Genomic DNA, 22901 nt, shown 5'->3' on the forward strand with positions numbered 1-22901 from the left:
TGAGGGGATATGACTGAGGGGAGACTCTAAATGAACACTCTAATGCAAATACCAACAACAGGGAAATGGGTTTGAGTCAAGAACACATGTGATAACCAGTGGAATCGTGTGTCAGCTATGGGAGAGGGAAAGGTCGTGGGAGGGGGGGAGGGGAGGAAAAGAAAATGACCTTTGTTTCTAGTGAATAATGTTTGGAAATGACCAAGAAAAATAATGTTTAAAATTTAAAAACAAGTGGAAAAAGAGACACACAGAGACAGTCCCTTGGAGTTGGAGTGAAGACAGACACTTGAGGAGAGACTGGAAGATAGACAGTCAGACTTGGAGTGAAGGCACTTGGCTGTGGAACTGGACCCATGGAGGAGCTTGTGCAGGAGACTTCAGACTACTTTCCTTTTAGACAGTCACTGTGGTGAATGTCTAGGGTGACATCTTCCTTTTCCTTCCTGGAGGTATGAACCTCCATGAAAGGCCCATTGTCTTGAGACTCCTTGCCACTGACTGGTGCCTTAGAATTTCTAACTGGTTCAGAGGAAACTGGAGGTCTAGCTTTCTCTCTCTCTCCCCTTCTGTCTCTGTCTCTGTCTCTGTCTCTGTCTCTGTCTCTCTCTCTCTCCCTCTGTCTCTGCCTCTGTCTCTCACTCTCTCTCTCACTCTCTTTCTTTCTTTGTCTCTCCCCTTTTCTCTCCTCCTTAATATCTTACCTCTATTGTAAAAATAAATTACAACAAATTACATTTTACTTTACTAATTCATTTTGGGATTTTGAAATTCAATCCCTGGTGACCACCAATTTAATATTCAGTCTAAATATAACACCCCTTTCTGTTCTTTTTCCTTTCCCTCTCACTTCACCGAAGTCTTGCTTTTTATCTCCCCCTTACTTTCCCCTCTATCCTATTATCATCCCTCTTCCCTTATCAGAGTCCCCCCCTCCTACTTTTCTATACAGTAACATATGATTCTGTACCCTGATGAGTATGGTAGTTATTCCCTCTCTGAGCCAGTTATGATGAGAGGAAAGTTTAAGCATTGCCAATCATCACCCTTATCCTCCCTTCTAATGTACATTGGTTGGAGAGGATTCTCATGGCAGCTTTGAGCTTTCCTGCTTCTACTCTGCCATCTTGGCTCTGGACCCAGAAATTGCAAATTATTTTTAACAAATTGAATAGAGGCAGCTAAATGAATCAGTGGATAGAGAGCCAGGTCTTGGGATGGAAAAGTCTTGGGCTCAGGTCTGTCCTCAGAAACATCCTTGCTGTGACTCCCTATAAATCATATAATCCCAAATGATTAGCCTCTTCCTCCCCCCTTACAGCTCTTTTTCCTTGGAGGTGATACTTAGATTCAAGTTTAAGACAAAAGATAAGTGACTTTAAAAAATAAAAGCAAAAGCATTGAATAGAATAGGAAACTGAGATGTCTCTGTTTTTGCACCTCAAATACAATAACCCAGAAAATCCCAAATGAAAGAAAATACAGGAAACTAGATAGGGGCAGGGTTTATTTTCTGTGGTTGGTGTAATAAAAGGGTATTGAGAAATAATGATTCTTTGAGAGAATGTTAAGGTCAGAATCATAATGGAAATTTAGCAGGAGGAGGGGAAAGTAGCATGGGGATAGAGGAAAAGGCTAGGGACTCTGTTGTGCTCCTCATCATTGAGTAGACTGGCTCTTTCAAGGGAGGAGGAAAAGCCCAGCTTAGTGAAATGATCTTTTCTCTTCCCCATAAACCTTCTCTTGGTCTCTGAATGAGCTTCTGTGGTTTCTTTTGTGTGTGCACAGGCAACTCACTCCACTTGCTGAGCCATTCTTCAAAGGTCTGGAAAAAAAAAAAACATGTTGATGGTGACACAGAAAAATAGCAAGAATAATGACAGGAACCCCAGACAAGACATACAAACCCCCGACAAGACAAACCTCATACAAAGACAAAGAAACTGAATAGCCTTCAGGCTGTGGGAAAGGCCATTGGTTTGCCTGAAGTATGCCTGAATTGCTTCCATTATGTCTATAAATGAGAGCTTAGTTTAAACCAAGATCCCCACTGGATTGAATATTTATCTTAGAAAATTTGTTCTAAACCATACCCCCAAAACAGGAATGAATTTCCTGAGAATACAAGGGTAAGGGGAGATTCACAACAAAGCAGACTTTTTGGGGTATGAGGAAGGGATTGGGCAGACTCACTGCTGCAGGGTTCTTTTGGTGAAGTTGAACTTGTCAGATCCAGAAAGATGCATATCTTCTGTGTACAGCACCTCGGGAATGGTGGTGAAAGACTGGAAGCTTAAACTAGCAGCTGTGGCCAAAAAGGGAGAGGAATACCAATACTTCAATCCTGGATATCCAGTCAGCACACCCACTAACACCCTGTGTTTGATTGTTCTTTCAGCATTCCATTCCCTCTCCACCTACCCCAGCCCTAGAATGAAAACCTCACATCCTAGACCTGCTGATGCATCCCATAAAGCAGCCTTGCCCAGTCTACCAATTTCCCCCTTGCTCTATGTCTCTTGAGCTCTAATCCCAGAGTAAAGCATGGCACAATTTCCAGGATATAATCCAGAGATCCAGTGTCTTTGAACCTGTTGTGCTTGAGAAAGCTGTTGGTGCTGGGGATGGAGCTGGAGGGGATGTGACTAAAGGGGACGTGGTTAGCACAGAAGCTATTGGAAAAACAGTTGTAATGAAAGGTAGTTAATAGCATCAGCTCTGAATGTTATAAGATGGAAAACTAGCTATGAGACAGGGAGACAAGATATCTCTTGGCTTGGACGGTATTAAAATTGTAAGGAATGTCAGAGGCCATCTTGTCTTGTTTGCTATCTGAGGAAAACAAACCCCTCCACAATGATCTCAACAAATGAACATTCACCAATGCTTTATGGTCCTCAGTGATGGAGCAGCCACTACTCCTCGAGGCAGCCTATTCCACTTTGGGACAGCACTTACTGTTATGATGTTTTTCCTAATCTCAAGCCATAATGTACATATTTACAATTTAGATTTCTTGTTCTGGAACATAATGAGAAGCCTAATCTCTGTTCCATGTGACAGCCCTACAAAAGCTTGGAAGCAGTTATCATATCTTCCTTTCGTCTTTTCTATAAGTTAGACAACACTAACTCCTTCACATCATATGACCATGAGGTTCCTCACCAGACTCCTTTGCCTTGGTGGTGAACATGATTTGGAAATCCTAAGTCAAAGGGGGCAGGATCAGTCCTGTGCTCCCCCGCCCCTGACACTACAGGGACCTGGGGGTGAAGGATCCTTGTGGCAAAAACCCATCAGGGCAGGGAATTCCTACCTAAATCAGCTATAGTTTCCTTATTATTCAAATAGGAACAGAGGGATTTATTCCAAATTCCCACAGAGAACATCCTTCAATGGTAGAAACTAATTTTTCAAAACTTAAATCTCTGGTCTTTATGACTTAGGGCTTCTAGATGATATGCAACCTCAGCTCTGCCCTTTCCTTGTTTGGAAAGTGCCTATTTCTTAGAAAGACATCACCTCTGAAAGGCCTGGGGCCCATTCTTCTTTTAAACAGCATATATTTTGCCCACTTTCCATTTGGGACTAGGCCCCCAAAGGTGCCACATTCATAGCCCACATTGAGGCCCACAAAGTCCTCTGGGTGGCAGAATAAGAATAAAATACAATTGGGAAATATTTAACAAGATAAAGGGATTACAGTAGCTAACATAGGTAATGCTAATCTGTAGTTTTTTACTCAATATGAAATGCACAGGAATCTGTATCTAGTTTGACACCACTGCCAGAACACAGAATCAACCTCTCTTCCTTACCTTGGGAGCCTCGAGGCTCTGTGGCCCACAGGGGACAACCAGGTGCTACTGCTGGGTCTGGTGCTAAAACCGGAAAAAAAGGAAAATGTTTCAAGATGGGCAGAAATTTCTTGTACTTAAAAGCAGAGAACTCAGAGCAGCTGTGGATGCTCTGTACAACCTCAGGGCCCTATAGGAGAGGAATTCAATATGCTCTAGTTCACCAAATGATTTAATCCATGGGATCCAGTGCCTTTGCTGGATGCCAAGCTCCTGTGAGGAAGGTTGGCATAAGAAAAGGAGCTGAGGTGCCTGGTCTATGACTGACAGAAATACTTCCAACCTGTGAATCCTCATCCTTATCCTCCTCCTCCTCCTCTGTTCCATAGTGCTGAGGTGAGCTTGTGACTTGCCAGTATCCTTGCTCTCTATCATGCTCCCTTAAGTAAAGATCTAGCCATGTCATGCACTTATTCAGTTAGCTCCAGTGGTTCTCTATCACCTCTAGAATCAAATAGAAGACATTCTGGAGCAAGATGAGCTCTCAAAGTCTATCAAGTCCAACATCCTCATGTTATAGAAGAGGAAATGGAGACCTAGAGAGTTCCCATGACTTGCCTAAGGCCACAGTGGTCATAAATGTCAGAGGCAGGTTTTGATCCCAGATTTGCTGACTCCAGAATCATTTTTGCACCCTTAGCAACTTGGCCCTAAACTACCACCTTTTTCCTTGTGATGCCCTATTCTCCTTCCCACACCCTCTGGTCTGGCCAAACAAGACTCTCTCTGTTCCTCACATAGGGTACTATATTTCTCATCTCCATTCTTTTTCATTGACCCCAACTCATGCCTAGAATGCACTGCTCCTCACCTCTTCAATAGAATCACTCTTTCTTCCTTCAAGACCACCTTGCAAGGGATTCCTTTCTGATTATTACCAACTGCTAACACTCTTCCATCAAACTTGAATTGACTTTTGAATTTGGGCTACATAAGTGTGTGTATCATACACACCCATCAATGCTCATATAGATGTCATCCCTCACAATAAAATGTGAATGCTTTTAGAGAAAGGATTGCTTCCTTTCATTTTGACTCTACACCCCCATCACCTGACAGAGTAGCTGATACATAGTTGGAGCTTAACACATGTTTGTTGAGTAATTTACTGACTTTGAAGACAGTTTATCTTGTCATCTCCATCCAATTTATAGTAAAAGAAGAGGAAATATTAGAGCAAAAGGCCATGGCTCTGAGGCAAGAGGGTCTAGAACGATCTGGAGTCCCCTTTCCTTAACTGGAGTCTTTTCTTCACAGAATCACCAAATTGTACAATTTCAAAGCTGTAAGGCTGCTCAAAACACATGTGGCTGAAGAACATCCTAGAAAAGTGGTCATTTAACATCCATTAAAAGGCTTCCTGCTGTGTCCGAAGTCTTTCTCACTGCTTCCCCAAAGCTGCGAAGGCCACTTCTTGAATTCCATCCTCATCACTTCTGAAGGATGTCATTCAGGATCAGGGGCTTGGATAATAAGGTCTTTGACTAGCTCACACAGTCACATTGGGGCCTAACTCCAGTTGTCAAATAGGGAATGAACCCAGGATTCAAATGCGTATGAACATACTTATTAACAGTGCGTAGGACTGGACTTCATTCATTATAACCCGGAATCCAAAAAGTGGACAACATTGGAGAGTGAGCCCAACATGGCAAAAGAGAAAAATAAAGTTCGGGGTGAATGACCCAATGAAACAGAATCCCATTTGTTGGACCTGGTCACTTGGGAGACAGATCTGTTCCGTGGAGGAGAGACCTCTCTGAAATGCTATGAGAGAATAGGAAGCTTTCAGCATGGGAAAAAGAGAATGAGACAAAGAGACACTAAGTGTATGAAACAATCCACTCTTTTTCTGCTCTGATCTTTAGGAAACTGCATGCTCTCCTTATTCTCCTGGCTTTATAGGAAGGTTAGGGTCATAAATATAGAGCTGAAATAGACCTCAGTGGCTGTTTAATACAATTCCTTCCTTCTCCAGATGAGGAAAACTGGGGCTCAAAGAGAATGAGAGGCTTGAAATTAAAGGACAGCAGAGTAAATTGGGTGCTGCATTTGGGAGTTTGGAAGACCTGAGTTTGAACTTTGCCTCCTGTACTTGCTAGCTGAAATTAATGTCTCTCGGTCTCAGTTTCCTCATATGGAAAATTCAGAAATCAATAACACCCACCTCCCAGGGTTTTATTGAGGATCAAATGAAATAACATATTAAATAATATATGAATGGTATTATTGTCATTATCACCAGGAAATCCAATCAGTCTTGAAGATGAAGGGTAAAATGAAGGAACTATTCCCTTTCCAATAGAGACACTCACGCATTTTGGTGGGGGCCACGGCCAAATGATTGTAACCTACAGAGAAAGAGAAAGAGATGCACCATGTGAGGAAAGACAAAAATCTGAGGAGAGAAATCTGGGGCCATTAGGATTAGGCAATCATGTAGTAAAACTATCAGGGCTGGTGCTAGAAGGAAGAAGAAAGGGTCCAGATCAGGAGTCTGTTGCACTTCAAGCAGAACATAAATTTCCACTCCAACAAAGGTCTCCTTGATTGCTTCATTTCCAGATATGGGATGGCTCATTATATCTCAGGGAAAAGATAACTTCTTCCCAGGAAGAAGCATGGAAAAGTCTGGGTCATAACATCATTGAAAACTAGGTAAGCAAAAACAAAGAAATATGGGTCTAAGAACAGAGAGTGGATAGGGGAAAGATGGCTGAGCCAAATGAAATTAGGAAATAAAACAAAGAAGTTAATTTGTAAGCGTGGTCTACTTACCAGTGAAGGAACATTTATGGAACTATTACTATATGCAAAGGTGTTGGGCTAGGTCACTAAGTACTCCAATGGAAATTGATGCTTAAAATACTGAACTACGGGGTGGACAACAGGCCATCCCTTAGGTCAGTCTGTCCCTTCCCTTTTTCAGAGAATGATATGAATCATATTGGGAGAAAGATAAACTATTTCCTCTGCCAGGGCAGGGGAAGATAGAGAAGTCAAGTTGCCGAGAGAGAGACAGAGAGAGAGAGAGAGAGAGAGAGAGAGAGAGAGAGAGAGAGAGAGAGAGAGAGAGAGAGAGAGAAAGAAGGAGGGAGAGAGGGAGGGAGGGAGAGGGAGGGAGAGAATACACTTGCTGAGTCAGGGTTGTTCCTCTTATTTCATTAGGTACCCTGCTTCTGTAGTGGGTTTATATTATAGTGGGGAGAGGAAGAGACAGAGAAAATTTTGGGCAGGATGGCTATTTCCTGAAAATGAAGGAGATATCTCAAGGAGCATATCCTGAATGGGATACTCACCATTGAGGTAGAGGCTATCCTTCTCTAATGTGTAGGGGCCCAGCCTGGTGATGCTCCAGGTCAGATAGCTCAACTCGCAGTAAATTTTTTCTCTGTCTAGGACAGGGCTGGCAGGATCTCTCCGATGGATGCAAGTGAAATGAACTAGGGTTGCTCTTCCCTCCTTCATAGGCCTGGGAAAGGAGAAAAAGGGTCACTGGAAGCCTTTTGAAAGAGGGTCTGAGAAGCTTGGTAACAACTTCTGAAATATGGACAGCCACCCCCATGAAGTCTGAAGCAAACACTGAAATGCTGATGATGGTGAAATGGGGCAACAGCCATAGGTCGCACTGGATCTACTTTAGAGAATTTGGGGGGAACTGCCAAAATTTCAAGTCTGAATTCACTTTGTTGAAACTATATCGATAAGGGGATGTGGATAAATTCATTTAAGGCCTGGAAAGTCTGCCTGTCCACTAAAGGCTGAGGTCATCTTTCTAGAGGCCACCAATGTATACATGCTTGAGGGCAAGGCCAGTGACTCCCAGAGCTCTCACCTCAGTAAGGTCAATTTGCTTGCAAAATCCTGAGAGCCAAGGCTGCTCTTTTCAAACAAGGAACTGAGCTAGAAAGGAGAGAAGTAAATGGGACTTGTAGATCAACTCCCAAAACCCAGGCTAAAGAAGGCAGCTGAGTAAAAGGATGGGAGAGGATCATGTCTTACCAGGCGCTGCAGCACTCTCTCAGTGGAAATGAATATGCTGGAGCCCCTTTCCCCCATGTCTGCTGTGTACCTCATGTTGGTGATGGTGAACTTCAGTGTGAAAGGCTCAAAGTTGGGACCTCCAGCTGCAAAAAAGAGGAGAGAGCTCTGTCTGAGATGTTGCCTGTGCATCATTCAACACATTCAGCAACCACCATTAGGTGTTGTCCTTTGGGAGAAAATGAAGTTTTCGGGCCCTCTTAACACATCCATGAGGGAACCACAAATCTCCAAGACTTTGCACACCCTTTCTAGTCTCCCAGCATCATGACCAAACACAGACTACTGTATAGGAAGGACAGATATCTCCCATGCCTGAGCTTCAGATGTATAATCCAAAAGGATAATATCTGTAAAGTACTTTGAGAACCTTAAAATCCTAGATAGACAATGATGATGATGATGAGCATCACCATCATTAAGGACACCTAGCTGAAACTCCAATTTCTTCTTCAAAGGAAAACTGAGCAGAATCTGTTCACTAATGAATCCTTCATGAAATCTCTAGCCATAAATCAGAGGAATATCTCTTGCAATGCAATGCAGAAGAAAGAATATTGGATTTGGAGAAAGGAGATCTGGGTTCCAAACCCAGCCGTCCTGCTTCCTACCTATATGACCTTGAGCCTCTGTTCCTTTCTGGACATTAGTGTCCTCAACTGTCAAATGAGACCAGGAATTGGACTAGATGATCTGAAAGTCTCCTACCAGCTCTAAATCTGTGATCTGAACATCTCTTATCTCTGTCTCACAGTTAAGGGCAGCAAGAGTTTCCAAAGACTGAATGAAAACAGAGGCAGACCATACCTGTGGAAATTGGCAGTGGAGGGGGGCAGCTGGGTGGCTCAGTAAATTGAGAGCCCCGTCTAAAGACAAGAGGTCCTAGGTTCAAATCTGGTCTCGGACACTTCCTAGCATTGTGACCTTGGGCTAATCACTTAACCTCCATTGCCTAGCCTTTACTACTTAGTGGTAATACACAGTATTGGTTCTAAGACAGAAGCTAAAAGTTAAAAAAAAAAGTAAAAAGAAATTGACAGTGGAGTTGGAGTCAGAGTTGTTAGTGCCACAGCTCAAGAGAAATCGGATATTTAACAATTGTGGACCAAATACCCATGTGACATGGAAGGTTTGAGTGTATAAGACACAGGTAAAACTGACACCCCATTGGGGCTTGGCCACTGAGTCAACTGGGAAAGACTGAAGTATAGGAGTCAGAAGACATGATGTCTTCCTCTCTCTTTTACACTGCTGGTTCATCCTCTTCTTCCTAGAATGCTATCAGAACAGGGTCAGGACAGACAAGTGGTGTTCTTTGTTTGTTCCCAGAATGAAAATACTCACCACTTGTGGAGGAGGAAAGATTCATCTGATAGCTGTATCCTGCAGAGAGAGAGAGAGAGAGAGGGAGGGAGGGAGAGAACAGCCTTGAATGCAAGGAACTGAGATTTCAAGAAAGGATTAAAGAGAAAAAGAGAGAGCATCTGAAGCCCAATAATTTGGAAAAATATGGGTCACTGGCTAAGAGAGATGATTCACAAAGTACCGATATTCCTTATTTTTCCAATTGTGGTTCCAATATATTATAGGATTGGCATAAGAAATTAAGAGGGGATTTGGGGGAGTATTGTGGAAGCTGCAGATAGCACAAGAAGGTAAGCAGATGACACAGAAAAAGTCAAGAAACTCATAAACACATAAAATATATTATATATGGTATAATATCAATATTTTATCTTTTAATGCTTTCAATATACACAATTTATATTTTAATGTTAAAATACATCAAAAGTTAAAATTTGTGAAAAGTATGAGGAAGGCAGTAGATGAAACACAAAGGCTGAAAATGTACAGATTATTTTCACTACTTTTCATTTTCATTAATTAATTTTCCATGAATACAGATAAGGCCACGTAAACACCATATAAAAGAAAAAGGGGAAATTGGTCATCTTCTCTGGTACAAACGGAGGACCAAAAAATTTTGCACAGATTTTTCAGATCACAGCGTGTTGTGCCTCTAACCACTGCAATGTGAAAGGGATTCCCGGAGTTTCTAGGTCAGGAGGCTATCCATCCACCAAGGGTCCTATTTCTGGGGTCTGATACCGGCTCCCCCTCATACTCTAAACACCTCATAGGAAAACACTTTCTATCAGACCAGGTAAAACCATAGAGGCAAAGCTGCACCCTCAAAGGCACAGAAAGTTTTTTCAATAGGTGAAGGCTAAACAGGAATGGAAGGAAGCAAGCAAGGGAGGTCAAGGAGCTGCGTATGTCCTGGTCAGAGCTGGCTACTCACCATCGAGATAGAGGCTCTTATTGTCCAGGGTATAGGCACCCAGCCTGGTGATACCTTGGGTCTGATTGCTCAGCTCCCGGTAAATCTTCTTCCTGTCCAGGCTAGGGGTGGTGGGAGTTTTCCAGTGGCCACACAGGAATTTGGTTGCTGTCCCATTCTGTACGGGCCTGGGAAAGGACACATTGGAGGTAACTGTGAAGGATCTAGAAAACGTAGGCATGCCAAAAATAGCTGCAGTGAGAAGGCACCATGAATGTTCTGCAAAGTCATCCATTTCTTTGTAGAGTTCTAGCTTATTGTCAAAAAAGTGGGAGGCAAGACCTGCCATTTTATTGATTTCAGGAGCTGGAGCAGTGGAGGGGGCAGATTTGTCTTGACTAATACAGAGCAGCATCTTCTTTGAAACGTATAGCCTCACACTACCATTACTGGGGATTATGAAATGATTTGCCCAGGATCATATAACCAGTAGGTCACCCAGGTGGGAATCAAACCCTATTCCTCATGTCTCTTTTTTCAAAAGCCCTTTTCTTCTCTCTTAGAATTGCTACTAAGGACTAATTCCAAGGTAGAATAGAGACAAGGGCTAAGAAACTGGGGTGAAGTGACTTGCCCAGGGTCATACAGCTGGGAAGTTGAGAGCCAGATTTGAACCTCCCATCTCTGGACCTGGCTTTCCAAAGCTACCCATGGTCTCTTGACCCTTGAGGCCTGTTCTCTAACCCACTATACCATGCTGCCTCTGAAAGCTTAACAGTGAATGAGATCTACACTGCAACTATTTACCTTTAAATTATCTTTTCAACACATAATACAACTTTTCAATCACTTCTTCTAAAGAGTCCTACACCAGGATTCTGTGTCAGCTATGTGACCCTGGGCAAGTCACTTAACTGCAGTTGCAGAGTCCTTACCAAATCTTCTGATTTGCAACCAACATTTAGTAGTCATTCCAAGACAATAAGGAAAGGGGATTTTTGGTTGTTAGTAGCTTTCTCTCCTCTCTGGTAATAAATGAAAATTCCTTAGCCTGACCTTTAAAATCCATGACGAGCTGGCTTCCCTTGCCAAACTGGTGTTCATATTATACACTTGACATTCTAATCAAATTAGGCAATTAACTGTTCTTGTATCTCAGAATTCATTCCCCTTTCTTCAGGATTTTGCTTACAATGACCATTCCTCATGGGATATTTTTGCTGTTGTTGTTGTTCAGTTGTTTCAGTTATGTCTGACTCTTCATGATTTCATCTGAGGCCTTCTTGTAAAAGATGCTGGAATGGTTTGCCATTTCCTTTTCCAGCTCATTTTATATATTTATATTTATATATGGGGAGATTGAGACACAGGAGTTAAGTGACTTTTCCAAGGTCACATACCTTGAAAGGTCTGAGGCCAGATTTGAACTTGTCATCTACCTGAAGCCTGGTCTGGCATTCCATCCACCACTGTACCAACTAGCTGCCTCTTGAAATACTTTGTTTCCTTCAAGTAAGTGTGTTCAAATGCCACCAAGGGAAAACCTTTGCCAGATCTCCCAGTCATCAGTGTTCTCTCCCTCCTCAGACTCCCATGTGTACACATTGTACCTCCTTTATCCCAACAGAACATAAACTCCTAGATGTCAGAGAGTGTTTTCTTTTTCTATTTCCAGTAGCTAGCAGTCTACTTAGCACCTGATGTGTAGCTGCTAAATGCTTCTTGAACTAAAGAGAGGTCAGATTGCCCCCTTATGATCAGCTATGTAAGCACTGTAGCCTTCTTGGCTTTGTGGGGAAGAAGTGGCCATGGGGCCAGTGCAGGGGAAAGGACTGCTCCACACATCTTCTGAGTCCCTGACCACCTGTCCCCATCTCACCTCAGCATGGTCAGCCTGCATCCAGAATAGTCAGAGCCAAGGCTACTGTTTTCAAGCAAGGGGCTGAGCTATAAAGGAAAAGAGAGAATGAGTGAGCACCTAGACAGACAGGGGTTTCAGTCCCAGGGAGGAGCAAGGTAGGAGAGGAAATGGGAAATCTCACCAGGTGCTGTAGGACTCTTTCAGTGGCTTTGAACTTTTGGGAGCCTGGCCGTCCCATGTCTGCTGTGCAGAGCAAGTTGTTGATTGTGAAGTTCAGGGTGAAAGACTTCAGGCTAAAACTGCCAGATGCTGTAGGGGGAGCAGAGAAACCTTCATGGTTGAGAGTTGGGTATAGAGGATCATGGGATTGTCAGTTTAGATCTGGAATGGCACATCTAACCCCTTGATCTTACAGGTGAGGAAACTGAAGACCAGGGAGGATTCAGGGATGTGCCCAAGGTCCCATAGCTAGTGTCAAAGGAGAAATTTCAAACTAGATCTTACAGATGGTTATTTTTTCTTTTTGACTTTTAGATGGATGCCCTATTCACTGAAACATTCTGACATCCATCAGCTTACCCAGGGACACCCAATGAAGGTTGGCTTATTCTTTACTGGAAGGAAAACACCAAACTGACTCCCAATGATGCATCTATAAGAAGATCTCTTTCACTTCCCCACTCCCACCTCCACCACAATTTTGCTCTACAACTCCCACCTCCTCATCTTAGAGTCAGCTTCCCAAGGGAACAATTCAATTAAGACTACCCAAGAAACAGGTCAGAAATATGTGATGGTACCTGAGGAATTGGTCAGTAGTGAAGGAGCTGAGGAAATTCTTGAAGGGATTGTGGTCTGGATAGGAGCTGAAGGGTAGAGAATCAAGAATGAAAACCTTGGAAAAGCTATTTGAATGTCACAGAAAAATTATGTTTGAATATGGAATATGGGGGAAAGGATTCTTGCTGGGCTTGGTAAATAAGTAGTCCATGGAATGTGAGGATTAAAATTCTGAGGGACCACAGGCCATCCCTTCCGTCCTTCTATCCTTTCCCTTTCAAAAAAAACAGAGTAAATAGGATTGGTAGGAGTATCAATTGTTTCTTCTTCCAGGTCACAGGAAGATAGAGACATGAAGTTGATGAATACTTACTAGAGGTGGAAGATTGTAAGTGATGGTTATAACCTAGAGAAAGCAAGAAATGAGAAGACAAACAGACAGACAGTCAGAGACAGAGAGGGTTCTGATTTAATTGATTCACCTGGTTTCTTTGGGTCCCCTGCTTCTCTGCTGTGCTTACCTTACAGTGGGCAAAGGAAAACGGAGCAAGAATTTGGGCAGAATGTCTATTTTCCAAACAGGGACAAAATCAAGGAGAAGATTTAAGAGTCATGTCCTGAGTGGGCTTACTCACCATTGAGGTAGAGACTGTCCCTGTCGAGGGTATAGGGCCCCAGTCTAGTGATGCCCCCAGTCTGATTGCTGAATTCCCAGTAAACCCTCTCTCTATCCAGGAAGGGACCAGTGGAATCACTCTGATAGAGGCAGGTGACACCTACTTCAGTCACTGTCAGATTCTTCAGAGGTCTGGAAAAAGATGCATTGATAGGATCCTTAAAATGATGGAGAATGATTCCATAGGAGACCACTGATGGCCCAGTGCATAAAGCTTTGGGATTAGAATCACAAAAACCTGAGTTCAAATTCAGCACACAGCACTGACTAACCAGGCAGATCTAGTGAGTCACTTAACATTTGATTAACTCAGTTTTCCCATCTGCAAAATGGGGATACTATTAGTACCTTTCTTACAGGGTGGTTGAAATTTGTTCAAATTTGATCAAATGAAAAACTCTTGATAAAAGTGTATAGCATTGTATGTGAATGTAGATGCTTATTCCCTCCCTCCTTTAGGCAATTCATATTTTTAGTTACTCATTGAATGGGTGACTGGTGCTCTGTAAACTCAAGCTTGCAAATATGTGTTTCTGCTCATTTTGTACTAGCTGACATGTTCTAATTTTGGTTTTGGCTCACTAACCCTTTTTGTTAACCCTGCCCTATTTCTTTGGAATAAGGTCATCTAGCTGGATCTGCCTATCTACACTCAGAACTTCTGGTTCCCCTTAACCCATTCATTCATCAGTCCCTTGTAGTCATACTTCTGAAATGATCTGACATGGAAACAATGAAAACTGCTGGTTCCAAGACTAAAATCAATGGCATTTTCTTAGTCCTCTTCTCTCTGTCTCTGTCTCTGTCTCTGTCTGTCTTTCTCTCTGAATCTTAAAACTGCTCAGACTCTACCTTAGAACATTTGGTTAAGGCTATTCCCTTATTGAAACAAATGGAGGTACTTGATCAGGAATGTATTGGGAATTTTAACATTACTCCACCCATACTTAGGCATACTTTAGGGGAAAATAAAGTTGTAAAATTCCTTACTGAACAATGAAAAGTCCTCAACTCATACTTAGAATGAAGCTAAAACCTTAAGCTAGGTCTATTTTTAGATCTAATACAAAAGGGTGCTAAGTACCTATAAAGGTTAAATTAATCACTAAAAGGTCAAGCAACTCAAGAAAGGCAAGCTTAACAAAAGAGGTATGAAGTTTTAGTCTACCCAGAGAAGGTGATAATAAAAGAAGATATGAATTAAGTATGGTCAATCCTGGGGAAAATGTCTACTGTGATTGGTAGATGTGAAAATTTAGGGGAGGTGACACAAGAGAAAACATTCTTTAAAAGGAAGGAGCTCAAGGTGGAATCTTTTTAGTTGGAGTTCACAGTAGTTGGAGTTTGGAGTTAGTTGGAGGAGCTGGGTCTCTGGACTGTAGTTTTGCTTGGGACAAATCTTGTGGTGAGTGATTAAAGACTGACTCATCTCTGTTAAGGCTCAGACCTAGGCCCTTCGGCCTAGGCCCTTCCTACTATTTCCTCTTACTCTGTCTCTCTCCCTTCCCTTAACTCCATAAAACCCAGCTGACTTGGGTATTTTCAAATTTGGGAATTTTTCCCATGGTGACCACTTATTTTTGATCATAATCAAGACACCAAAATTATCTTTACTGGTTTGGCAATTCACAGTCTTGAAACCCAAATTTTTCACGGTCGCATCTCTCTGTCTCTCTCTCTGTCTCTCTCTCAGATGAAACCCAATTTTTTTTCATGTTTTGCCTCCCCTATACTTCTAGAGCTTCGAGCATGCTCTGTTTGGCACATAGTAAGTACTTGGGTGCTTTTTTAAAAAATTTGTTCATTAATTCTTAACTTTGTGCCATCAAGATCCATGTCGTTTTAAAAAACTCTGATTTCCCCCTTCCCTTAGTCATCTCAACACCCTATGGTGACTTCAAAATTTCCAAACACTTTACCTATTTTCTCTGCAGGTAGCTCTTTGTTAGTTCAAACAATGAATCCCACAACAAACATTTGTATGATGTAAATTTTCATTTCATGTTTCTGCTGGGCTGACACCAATTACCCTATTTTATAAATAGCTAGCTATATATGAAATAGGGTAATTGGTACACTAGCATATTCTTGAATGATACAACTGCTTCATAGCATTCATTATTCACTTTTTGGAACCTAGATGTATAAAGTTAATTCCTATAAAGATAAATCCAAACCTAGTGCCTTTCTAGAGCTTTGGTCTCTCATTGACATTTGCTTGCCTTTCCTCATTTCCTCACTCAGTTGTTACCTATGTTCTCACATCAGATTGTTTTTATTTATTTATCATAGAGCTAGAGCTGGAAGGAACTTTCAAGCTAAGCTAATCCAATACATTGACTTTACAGAGGAGGAATCCCAAGCCCAGCAGAGATGAAGTGACTTGCCCATAGTCACGCAGGCATCAAACGACAAGAGTTGGAATTTGAACCCAGATCCACTGATCCTAAATGCAGCAATTTACCTAGTATACATGTAGTATTCCTACCATAGAATATAAGCTTCTTGGGAGGGAAAGGGACTCTTTTTCATTTTACATAGTCAGAACCTACTAAAGCACTAAAAGACTGCCTCTTGTAGCACCAACATCCAAGGACTGTTCTGAGAAACCAAATGAGATATTAATTATAAAGAAACTAAGCATAGCCCTTAGCAAATAGCAAACTCGATGTAAATGTTAGATAATATAATTTTTATTATCACTTCCACCTACTGATCTATGACTGAAATGAACACATGAAAGTGTCTCCTTTTGGTCTATTAAAATTAAATTTGATATAAAAATTTAAAACTACAAATAAATAAATGACTGTTGGCTGAATGAATTGAACAAGAAGATGAAAGAACAAGAATTAGATGTATGGCCTAAAATCTTACATGAGATTAAAAATCTGCCACAGAATCCCTTTGTGACCTTGATATAGTCCCAGCCTTTCTGGACCCAATTTTCTCATGTTGTGAGACAAGATTTTTTACTCAAGCTCACTCTGACTCTTAAATCCAATGGTCTGAGAATAGGAAATGAGATCAGTGTGACTGAATGGGTCAGCTATGAGTGGAACAGTGGCTATCCTGACTTGGAAGAAGAAGAGGCAGAAAGGGGTGTCTTTATTTAAGTAAGTCTACATAATTGGAGTCCATTAAGGATGCTGGGCCTCACCTTAGGAAAGTCAGTTTGCACCTGTAATAACTGGAACCAAGGCTGCTGTTCTCAAACAAAGGGCCAAGCTAGATAAGAGAAGAAAAGGGAAGTGAGCTAAGTATTGTCTAGAGGTAAAGGCATGAGGAGCAATGGAAGCTTCTTGAATAGAATAAACACTTTGCAAATCAAAGCAGTGGCAACCCTTACCATATTCTGAAGAATCTTTTCAGTGGACTTGAATTTGATGGAATCCTTCTGCCCCATGTCTTCTGTGTACAGCAGGTTGGTGATGGTGAAGTTCAGGGTGAAAGCCTCTAGACTGGGTCTCCAGGCTGGAGGGAGGCAGGAGGGTTGAGAGTGGGGGTGGAACACAAAGCACAAAAACTCAAAAGCCTGGGTCATGTATCCATAGTTCAACAGAGGCTAGATAGAATGTATGCCTTCCTCATTTCTGCTTCCTAGAACTTTTGGCTTCCTTCATTTCAAATGCCAGGCCACTTCCCTTACTTTTTAGTGTCCTTACCCAATTGCTTTGTACATATTTTCTATATATTAGCAAATGGATACTTTGTTCCTTTCCCTCAAGAGAATAGAAAAATTCAAGGGCAGAATCTAGGTGATTTTTGCCTCTAGAGTTCCAGCACCGTGGACAGCTCCTGGCACAAACCTGGAGACAGATTCTGGCTGATTGATTTAATGCATACAAAGAACTTCAGAGGTTTGGGAAATACTTTCCTGGAAATGATCTGTGGAAGTAGGGGCAAACTGAGGCTCTGGGTGTTTGTGTGACACCTATGATCTAGGCCACACAGGAGGGAAATATCAGAACTAACAAAGGAACATTGGTTATCTAATGCTGATCTGACTCTGAGTCTCTCCTATATCTCAAACAATTTCTAGCTGTTTGACCCTGGGGCAAGGCACTTCACCTCTGCCTCCATTTTCTCAATTGTAAAATGAGCATAATAATAGCACCTTCCTACCAGGGGGGAAAGCTCTTATTCTCCACTTCCAACCCCTTATTCCCCCTGTACCAACATTGCTTCTCAACTGTCAAGAAGAATAGATTACTCTAGACTTGGAAACTAGAAAAGTAGTCCCAAGATAGATACCAGATCAAATCAGAAGTTGAATGATAAGCACTTTTTTCATATCAATGACAGTATCTAGCACTTTCAGATTTGCTAAGTACTTTACAAATTTTATCTCATTTTTAAATCAATCAATATACATTTATTAAATGCCTACACTAAGCCAGGCATTGCTCTAGGTATTGAAGACAGGGAGACAAAAATAAAACATTCCTTGACCTCAAAGAGCTTACATTCTATCAGAAGACTTTATCCATTGAGTCCTCATGGACTTAGAAATTTGCCTTAGAAAAGGAAAGAACATACTTCACATGTTTAAATTTTAAAACCTTCTCTTTAGTTTGTTTGATTTTTCTGAACCCCCTACCTTCTGACTTAGAATCAATAGAAAATATTGGTCACAGAAGAGTGGCATAGGCTAGCCAACTGGGGTTAAGTAATTTGCCCAGTGAAGCCCAGAGTCACACAACTAGAAAGTATCTGCAGTTAAATTTGAACACAGGATCACCTATCTCCAATCTGGCCCTCTATCCATGGAGTCACATAGCTGTCCCCCTTCTCTAGCTTTTAAAGCCCTCCACAAGTACTATCCCACTGCAGAGAGAGGCCTGTTGAATTCTGAGTGTAGACTGAAGCAGATATTTTATGTTCCTTTTTTATGCTTGAATGCTGAATATAATAATATAATGTTGAAATATATTTTGCATGACTTCATATGGATAATGGGTATCACATTTTTTATCTTTTCAATGGGCAAATAGAGAATTTAGAATAGAATATAATTTTTTAAAAGAAACCTCTGCCTACTTTCCGTTCTTCAATTTCTGTTCTTCTCTTAATAAAAAGCTAACATTTCTAGTACTATGTTGAATAGTAATGATGATAATGGGCATCCTTGCTTCAGTCTTAATCTTCTTGGAAAGTCTTCTAACTTATCTCCATCATAGATGATCCTTGCTGATTGCTTTAGGTAGATATTACTTTTAATTTTGGGGAAATGCCCATTAATTCCTATCCTTTCCAGTGTTTTTTAATAGGATCGAGTTTTGCATTTTGTCTCTTTATCTATTGAGATAATCCTGTGACTTTTGTTACTTTTGTTATTGATATAGTCAATTATACTGATAGTTTTCCTAATTTTTAAGCAACCTTGCATTCCTGACATAAATTCTATCTGGCCATAGTGAATGATCCTTGTGTTATATTGGTGTAGTCTCTTTGCTAGTATATATTTGATTTAAAATTTTACCTCAATATTCATATTAAGAAAATTAATTTGTACTTTACATTCTCTATATTTCATCTTCTGGACTTAGGAATGAGCACCATATTTTTGTCATAAAAAGCATTCATTAAGATTCCTTCTTTGCCTAATTTGCCAAATACTTTACACAATATTGGGATTTATTACTCTTTAAAAGTTTTAAGAGAATTCCCTTGTCAATTCATCTAACCCTGGGTTTTTTTTTTCCCTAAAAGAGTTCTTTGATGGTTTGTTCAATTTATTTTTTCCAAGATGGTGTCATTTAAATATTCTATTTCATTCATTTGTTAATCTCAGCAATTTACATTTTTGTAAATATTCATTAATCCAACTAGATTGTAACTTTTCTCATATAATTGGGTAAAACAACTCCTATAATTGCCTTAATTTCCTCTGTATTGGTGGTAGATTCACTCATTTTAGATTTGATACTGATCATTTAATTTAGTACTTTCGCTTTTTAAATAAAATTAGCCAATGCTCTATTTTATTCAGTTTCTCATAAAACCAGTATATCTATACTTGGAAAGCCCTCATTTCTCCCTTTCACTTCAGAGGACCCCCATTCTTCTCTCAAGATGCAGCTCCACCTACTACTCCCTACATTAAACCATTCCTGACTGCCCTCTCAGTATATAAACTCTTTGTCACTAACTACATGGTAGTTATATTTATTCTTTGTTTTTATTCTACCTAGATTTATCTCTGGAATAGCTGTCACTCTTGTTGGAATGCAGGGTCCATGTGAGAAGAGATCATTACATTCATTGTTAGACCTAACACCTAGGAGTACATCTTTCCTGACCTCTCCCATTTCCTGTTTTATCTTCTTGGGTCCTTTAGTCTTAATTAAACCTTGCCAGGAGAGGAAGTAAACCATCACTCATTTCCTACCTATAATGCCAGAGGATAATGATGCCTAAGCAAGAGATAGGTTTGGATAGAGTGCAATTATTGAAGGAGGGAAAAAGAAAAATATTTTTAATGAAAACCATTCACCAACATTGCTGAATGAAGGCTATAGAGGAGTGGGCACAAGTCTCCCTGTAATGTTGAGAGATCACTTCTGTGTACCAGGTTTACAAAGACCACAAGGTTTGACTCTAAATACAGATCAAGAAGGTGATAGGGGTTTTCCAAGTCCCATTGGGTATTTTCCCCTTTTTGATCAATCTAGATACGCTTTTAATTAAAAAGAAAAAAACATAGGCAAATAAGTAAAGAAAATCTATACATTGGCCATATCTTACAGAATTCCTCATTCTGAACCCCCAACCCACTTTTTCTCCTCTGCCCTACCATACCCCCCCTTCTCCAAAAAGTAAAGAAAATTTTCATTGCAATCTGCCATAAAATAAAGCAATTAAGAAATTAAAAACTTACTGTTTGTGGTGGTGGTTGGTATCTGATGGGTATACCCTGTAGTTGGGAAAGGGAGAAGAAAAATAAGAGAAGGAAAAAAAGAAATTTAGAGGGAAGGAGAGAAGGAGAGATGAATGGGGAGGGAAGCAAAGAAGAACTCAGGGAAACAGATGAAATGAGGTGAAAGGAGAATAGAGCATAATGGAAGAGAATAGGACAGAAGAAAAGTGATTATAAGAGAAGAGGGTAGATAGAGAAAAGAGAAGAGTGAGCAGAATGAGACAAAAGAGGAAGGAGAAAAAATAGTGATTGTTGTGGTGAGAGACATAAATATTTGATATGGTAGCTCTATCTGGGAAAAAGCTGAAAGGAGGAATGGAGAGAGGTTCTGGGACCCATAGGGTTGGTAAAATGAAATATGTTTCATCATTCAAGGCACTTCCTTATTCAATAGGAAGGGATACATGGAGTAAATTTAGTTTAAGGAGCCTAAGAAAAACCAAGCCACTTCTAATCTTTAGAAGTAACCACCCCCCGCCACGCCTTTATAGTTTGCCATTACTTTGAGAGCCAGTGCTCCCAGGAGGGGTAGGAAAAAAAAAACCATGGAGACAAAGGTGGTCTAAAAGGAAAGGAGAATTTGGGGCAGGCTGGTCAATTTCTAGAAATAGAACCACTCAGAGAAACAAAGGTGCATGTTCTAATTCACTCACCATCCACATAAAGGCTTTCCTTATGTAGAATGTAGGGTCCCAGCCTTGTTTTTCCATGGGTCTGTTCACTCAGCTCCCAGTAAATCTTCTCTCGGTCCAGGACAGGGGTGGAGGAATCTTCCTGATAAGCACATTCGACATCCACTCCTGTTGCTATCCTATTCTTCATAGACCTGGGAATTGAGGATTTAGACAAGAAGTATTAAACAAGGCCCTCCCTGATAGTCACTTGAACCAGACTAAAATGTAGTTCATAGTTCCTCTCTAATCTCAAACTGTTGATGATGAAATATATAAATTTGCATAGTTTTCTGAGTCAATATGTGGTGCACAAGGACTTTGATGTACAATTTAGTGACCTCTGTTTCCTTTTGAGTTTGACACCAATAGTTTAGTTAGTGAAATTTAGTTATTCAGAGAATATTTCATGAGAGAAGTGGCCTACTTTGAAAAAAAGGTTTGGAAAGAATTATAGATTTAGAGTTGAAAAGGACATGGAAGAGATCACAACTAACCTTCCCATTTTAAAGATGAAGAAATTGAGGCTAAAGGAAGTTATGTGACTTGCTGAGAATCATACCACTGGTAATTGTCTGAGAGAGAATTCTTAAATTAATTTTTATTTTAAAATATTTTTCACTGTTTCCATGCTTCATTTTATTTCCCTCCCTTCTTCAATCTCCCCTCCCAGAGCCAACAAGCCATTCCACTGCTTTGTACAAATTGTTGTCACTTGATGTACAAATTGTTATCACTTGATACCAATTTCCATGTTTTTCTTTGGCATTTCTACTTCCATAGTTCTTTTTCTCAATGTGGTTAGCATTCTTTCCCATAAGTCCTTCAAGATTGTCCTGGATTCTTGAATTGCTACTAGTAGCAAAATCTATTACACTGAATTGTTCCACAATGGTTTACTTTCTGTATACAATGTTCTCTTGGCTCTGCTCATTTCACTCTGCATCAGTTCATTGAGTTTGAGAGAGAATTTGCACTCAGGTCTTCCTATTTGCAAGCCTAGCACTCTCATCGGACACAGTGGAATTGGCAGGGATGTGTGAATTCACTCATATCTATGTTTACAAGTGTGTATGGGGTCTGATTATTTTCAGTAATTTCTTTAGAGTAGTGGAAAGATCATTGGATTTAAAGTTAAAGGGCCTGTGTTAAAATTCTGGATTTGACAGTATCTTTGACTCTAGAAAAGTCTCCTTGGGTCTTCATTTTTCATCTGTAAATGAAGAAAGTAATCCAGATGAACTTGAAAGTCCCTTCTAGCTTATAATCTACAATTCTCTAATTCTAGAGAAAGGTAATGTTTGTAATTTCTAAGCAGTCCTTTACTAAGCACCACTTGGTACTTCCTAAGTTATTCCTTGTATGTGGAACTATAAAGAAAAAGTAAAAACAGTTGCAACATTGTCTTTAGAAAAGTTGTGGGGAAAGGAGCTTTTCTACACATGAAAAAGGCTAGAAGGAGCCCAGAATTTTTCTAATGGCTTGTTGGTTGGGATATTTTACCCACCTCAGCTTGGGAAAGAAGGAATTACAACAGGGAAGTGGAGGAAGAACCAATCTGGACACGATATAAGTCAGATGGGAATGTGCTAGTTCCTACTATTTGAACCATCAGCTCCCATGACTCTCACCTTAACAAAGTCAGCCTGCATCCAAAATAGTGAGGGCCAAAGCTGCTTTTTCTAAACAAGTTGTTGATCTAGAAACAAAAGGAAAGGAAGAAACTGCTGAGTGCCTGGCTAAATAAATAGCAAGCCTGGATACCCAGGGCTGAGGAAGAAAGCTTGGGAGAGAGGAGGTAGAGGAGTGGAGGTA

General features: G+C 40.7%; 3 protein-coding genes across 5 annotated transcripts in view; all 3 read right to left on the minus strand.

Moving 5' to 3' along the window:
• Window positions 1-1490: 1490 nt before the first annotated feature.
• On the minus strand, window positions 1491-14186 carry LOC103105870 (mucin-16-like). 3 transcript variants are annotated; one of them, XM_056820665.1, is made up of 12 exons: window positions 13456-14186; window positions 12841-12906; window positions 12222-12349; window positions 12059-12126; window positions 10201-10367; window positions 9243-9281; window positions 7860-7984; window positions 7693-7760; window positions 7157-7329; window positions 3819-6208; window positions 2194-2305; window positions 1491-1825 (listed from the first exon to the last, which is right to left on the minus strand). In XM_056820665.1, exons 3-10 carry the CDS (start codon window positions 12276-12278, stop codon window positions 6096-6098), a joined length of 810 nt encoding a protein of 269 aa, XP_056676643.1. In that variant the 5' UTR covers window positions 12279-12349; window positions 12841-12906; window positions 13456-14186; the 3' UTR covers window positions 1491-1825; window positions 2194-2305; window positions 3819-6095. The 3 variants fall into 3 exon arrangements, with proteins under 3 accessions (XP_056676643.1, XP_056676644.1, XP_056676645.1); XM_056820666.1 differs by lacking the exon at window positions 13456-14186 and adding an exon at window positions 13194-13446; XM_056820667.1 differs by lacking the exons at window positions 9243-9281; window positions 13456-14186 and having other exon boundaries at window positions 12841-13187.
• Window positions 13448-22874, minus strand: LOC130458058 (mucin-16-like). The gene is made up of 6 exons (XM_056820965.1): window positions 22718-22874; window positions 21069-21241; window positions 20377-20412; window positions 16846-16970; window positions 16657-16724; window positions 13448-13628 (listed from the first exon to the last, which is right to left on the minus strand). The coding sequence occupies exons 2-6, from the start codon at window positions 21235-21237 to the stop codon at window positions 13448-13450; spliced, it is 579 nt and encodes a 192-aa protein (XP_056676943.1). The 5' UTR covers window positions 21238-21241; window positions 22718-22874.
• The window catches only part of LOC103093868 (mucin-16-like), a 74632-nt gene continuing 74444 nt past the window's right edge, over window positions 22714-22901 (minus strand). The window contains exon 15 of the mRNA XM_056820966.1: window positions 22714-22785. Coding sequence (XP_056676944.1) covers window positions 22714-22785 — 72 coding nt within the window. The remainder of the gene's footprint in view (window positions 22786-22901) is intronic.

Source organism: Monodelphis domestica, chromosome 3 (assembly GCF_027887165.1).
Source record: "Monodelphis domestica isolate mMonDom1 chromosome 3, mMonDom1.pri, whole genome shotgun sequence".
In the NCBI taxonomy this organism is placed as follows: Eukaryota; Metazoa; Chordata; class Mammalia; order Didelphimorphia; family Didelphidae; genus Monodelphis; species Monodelphis domestica.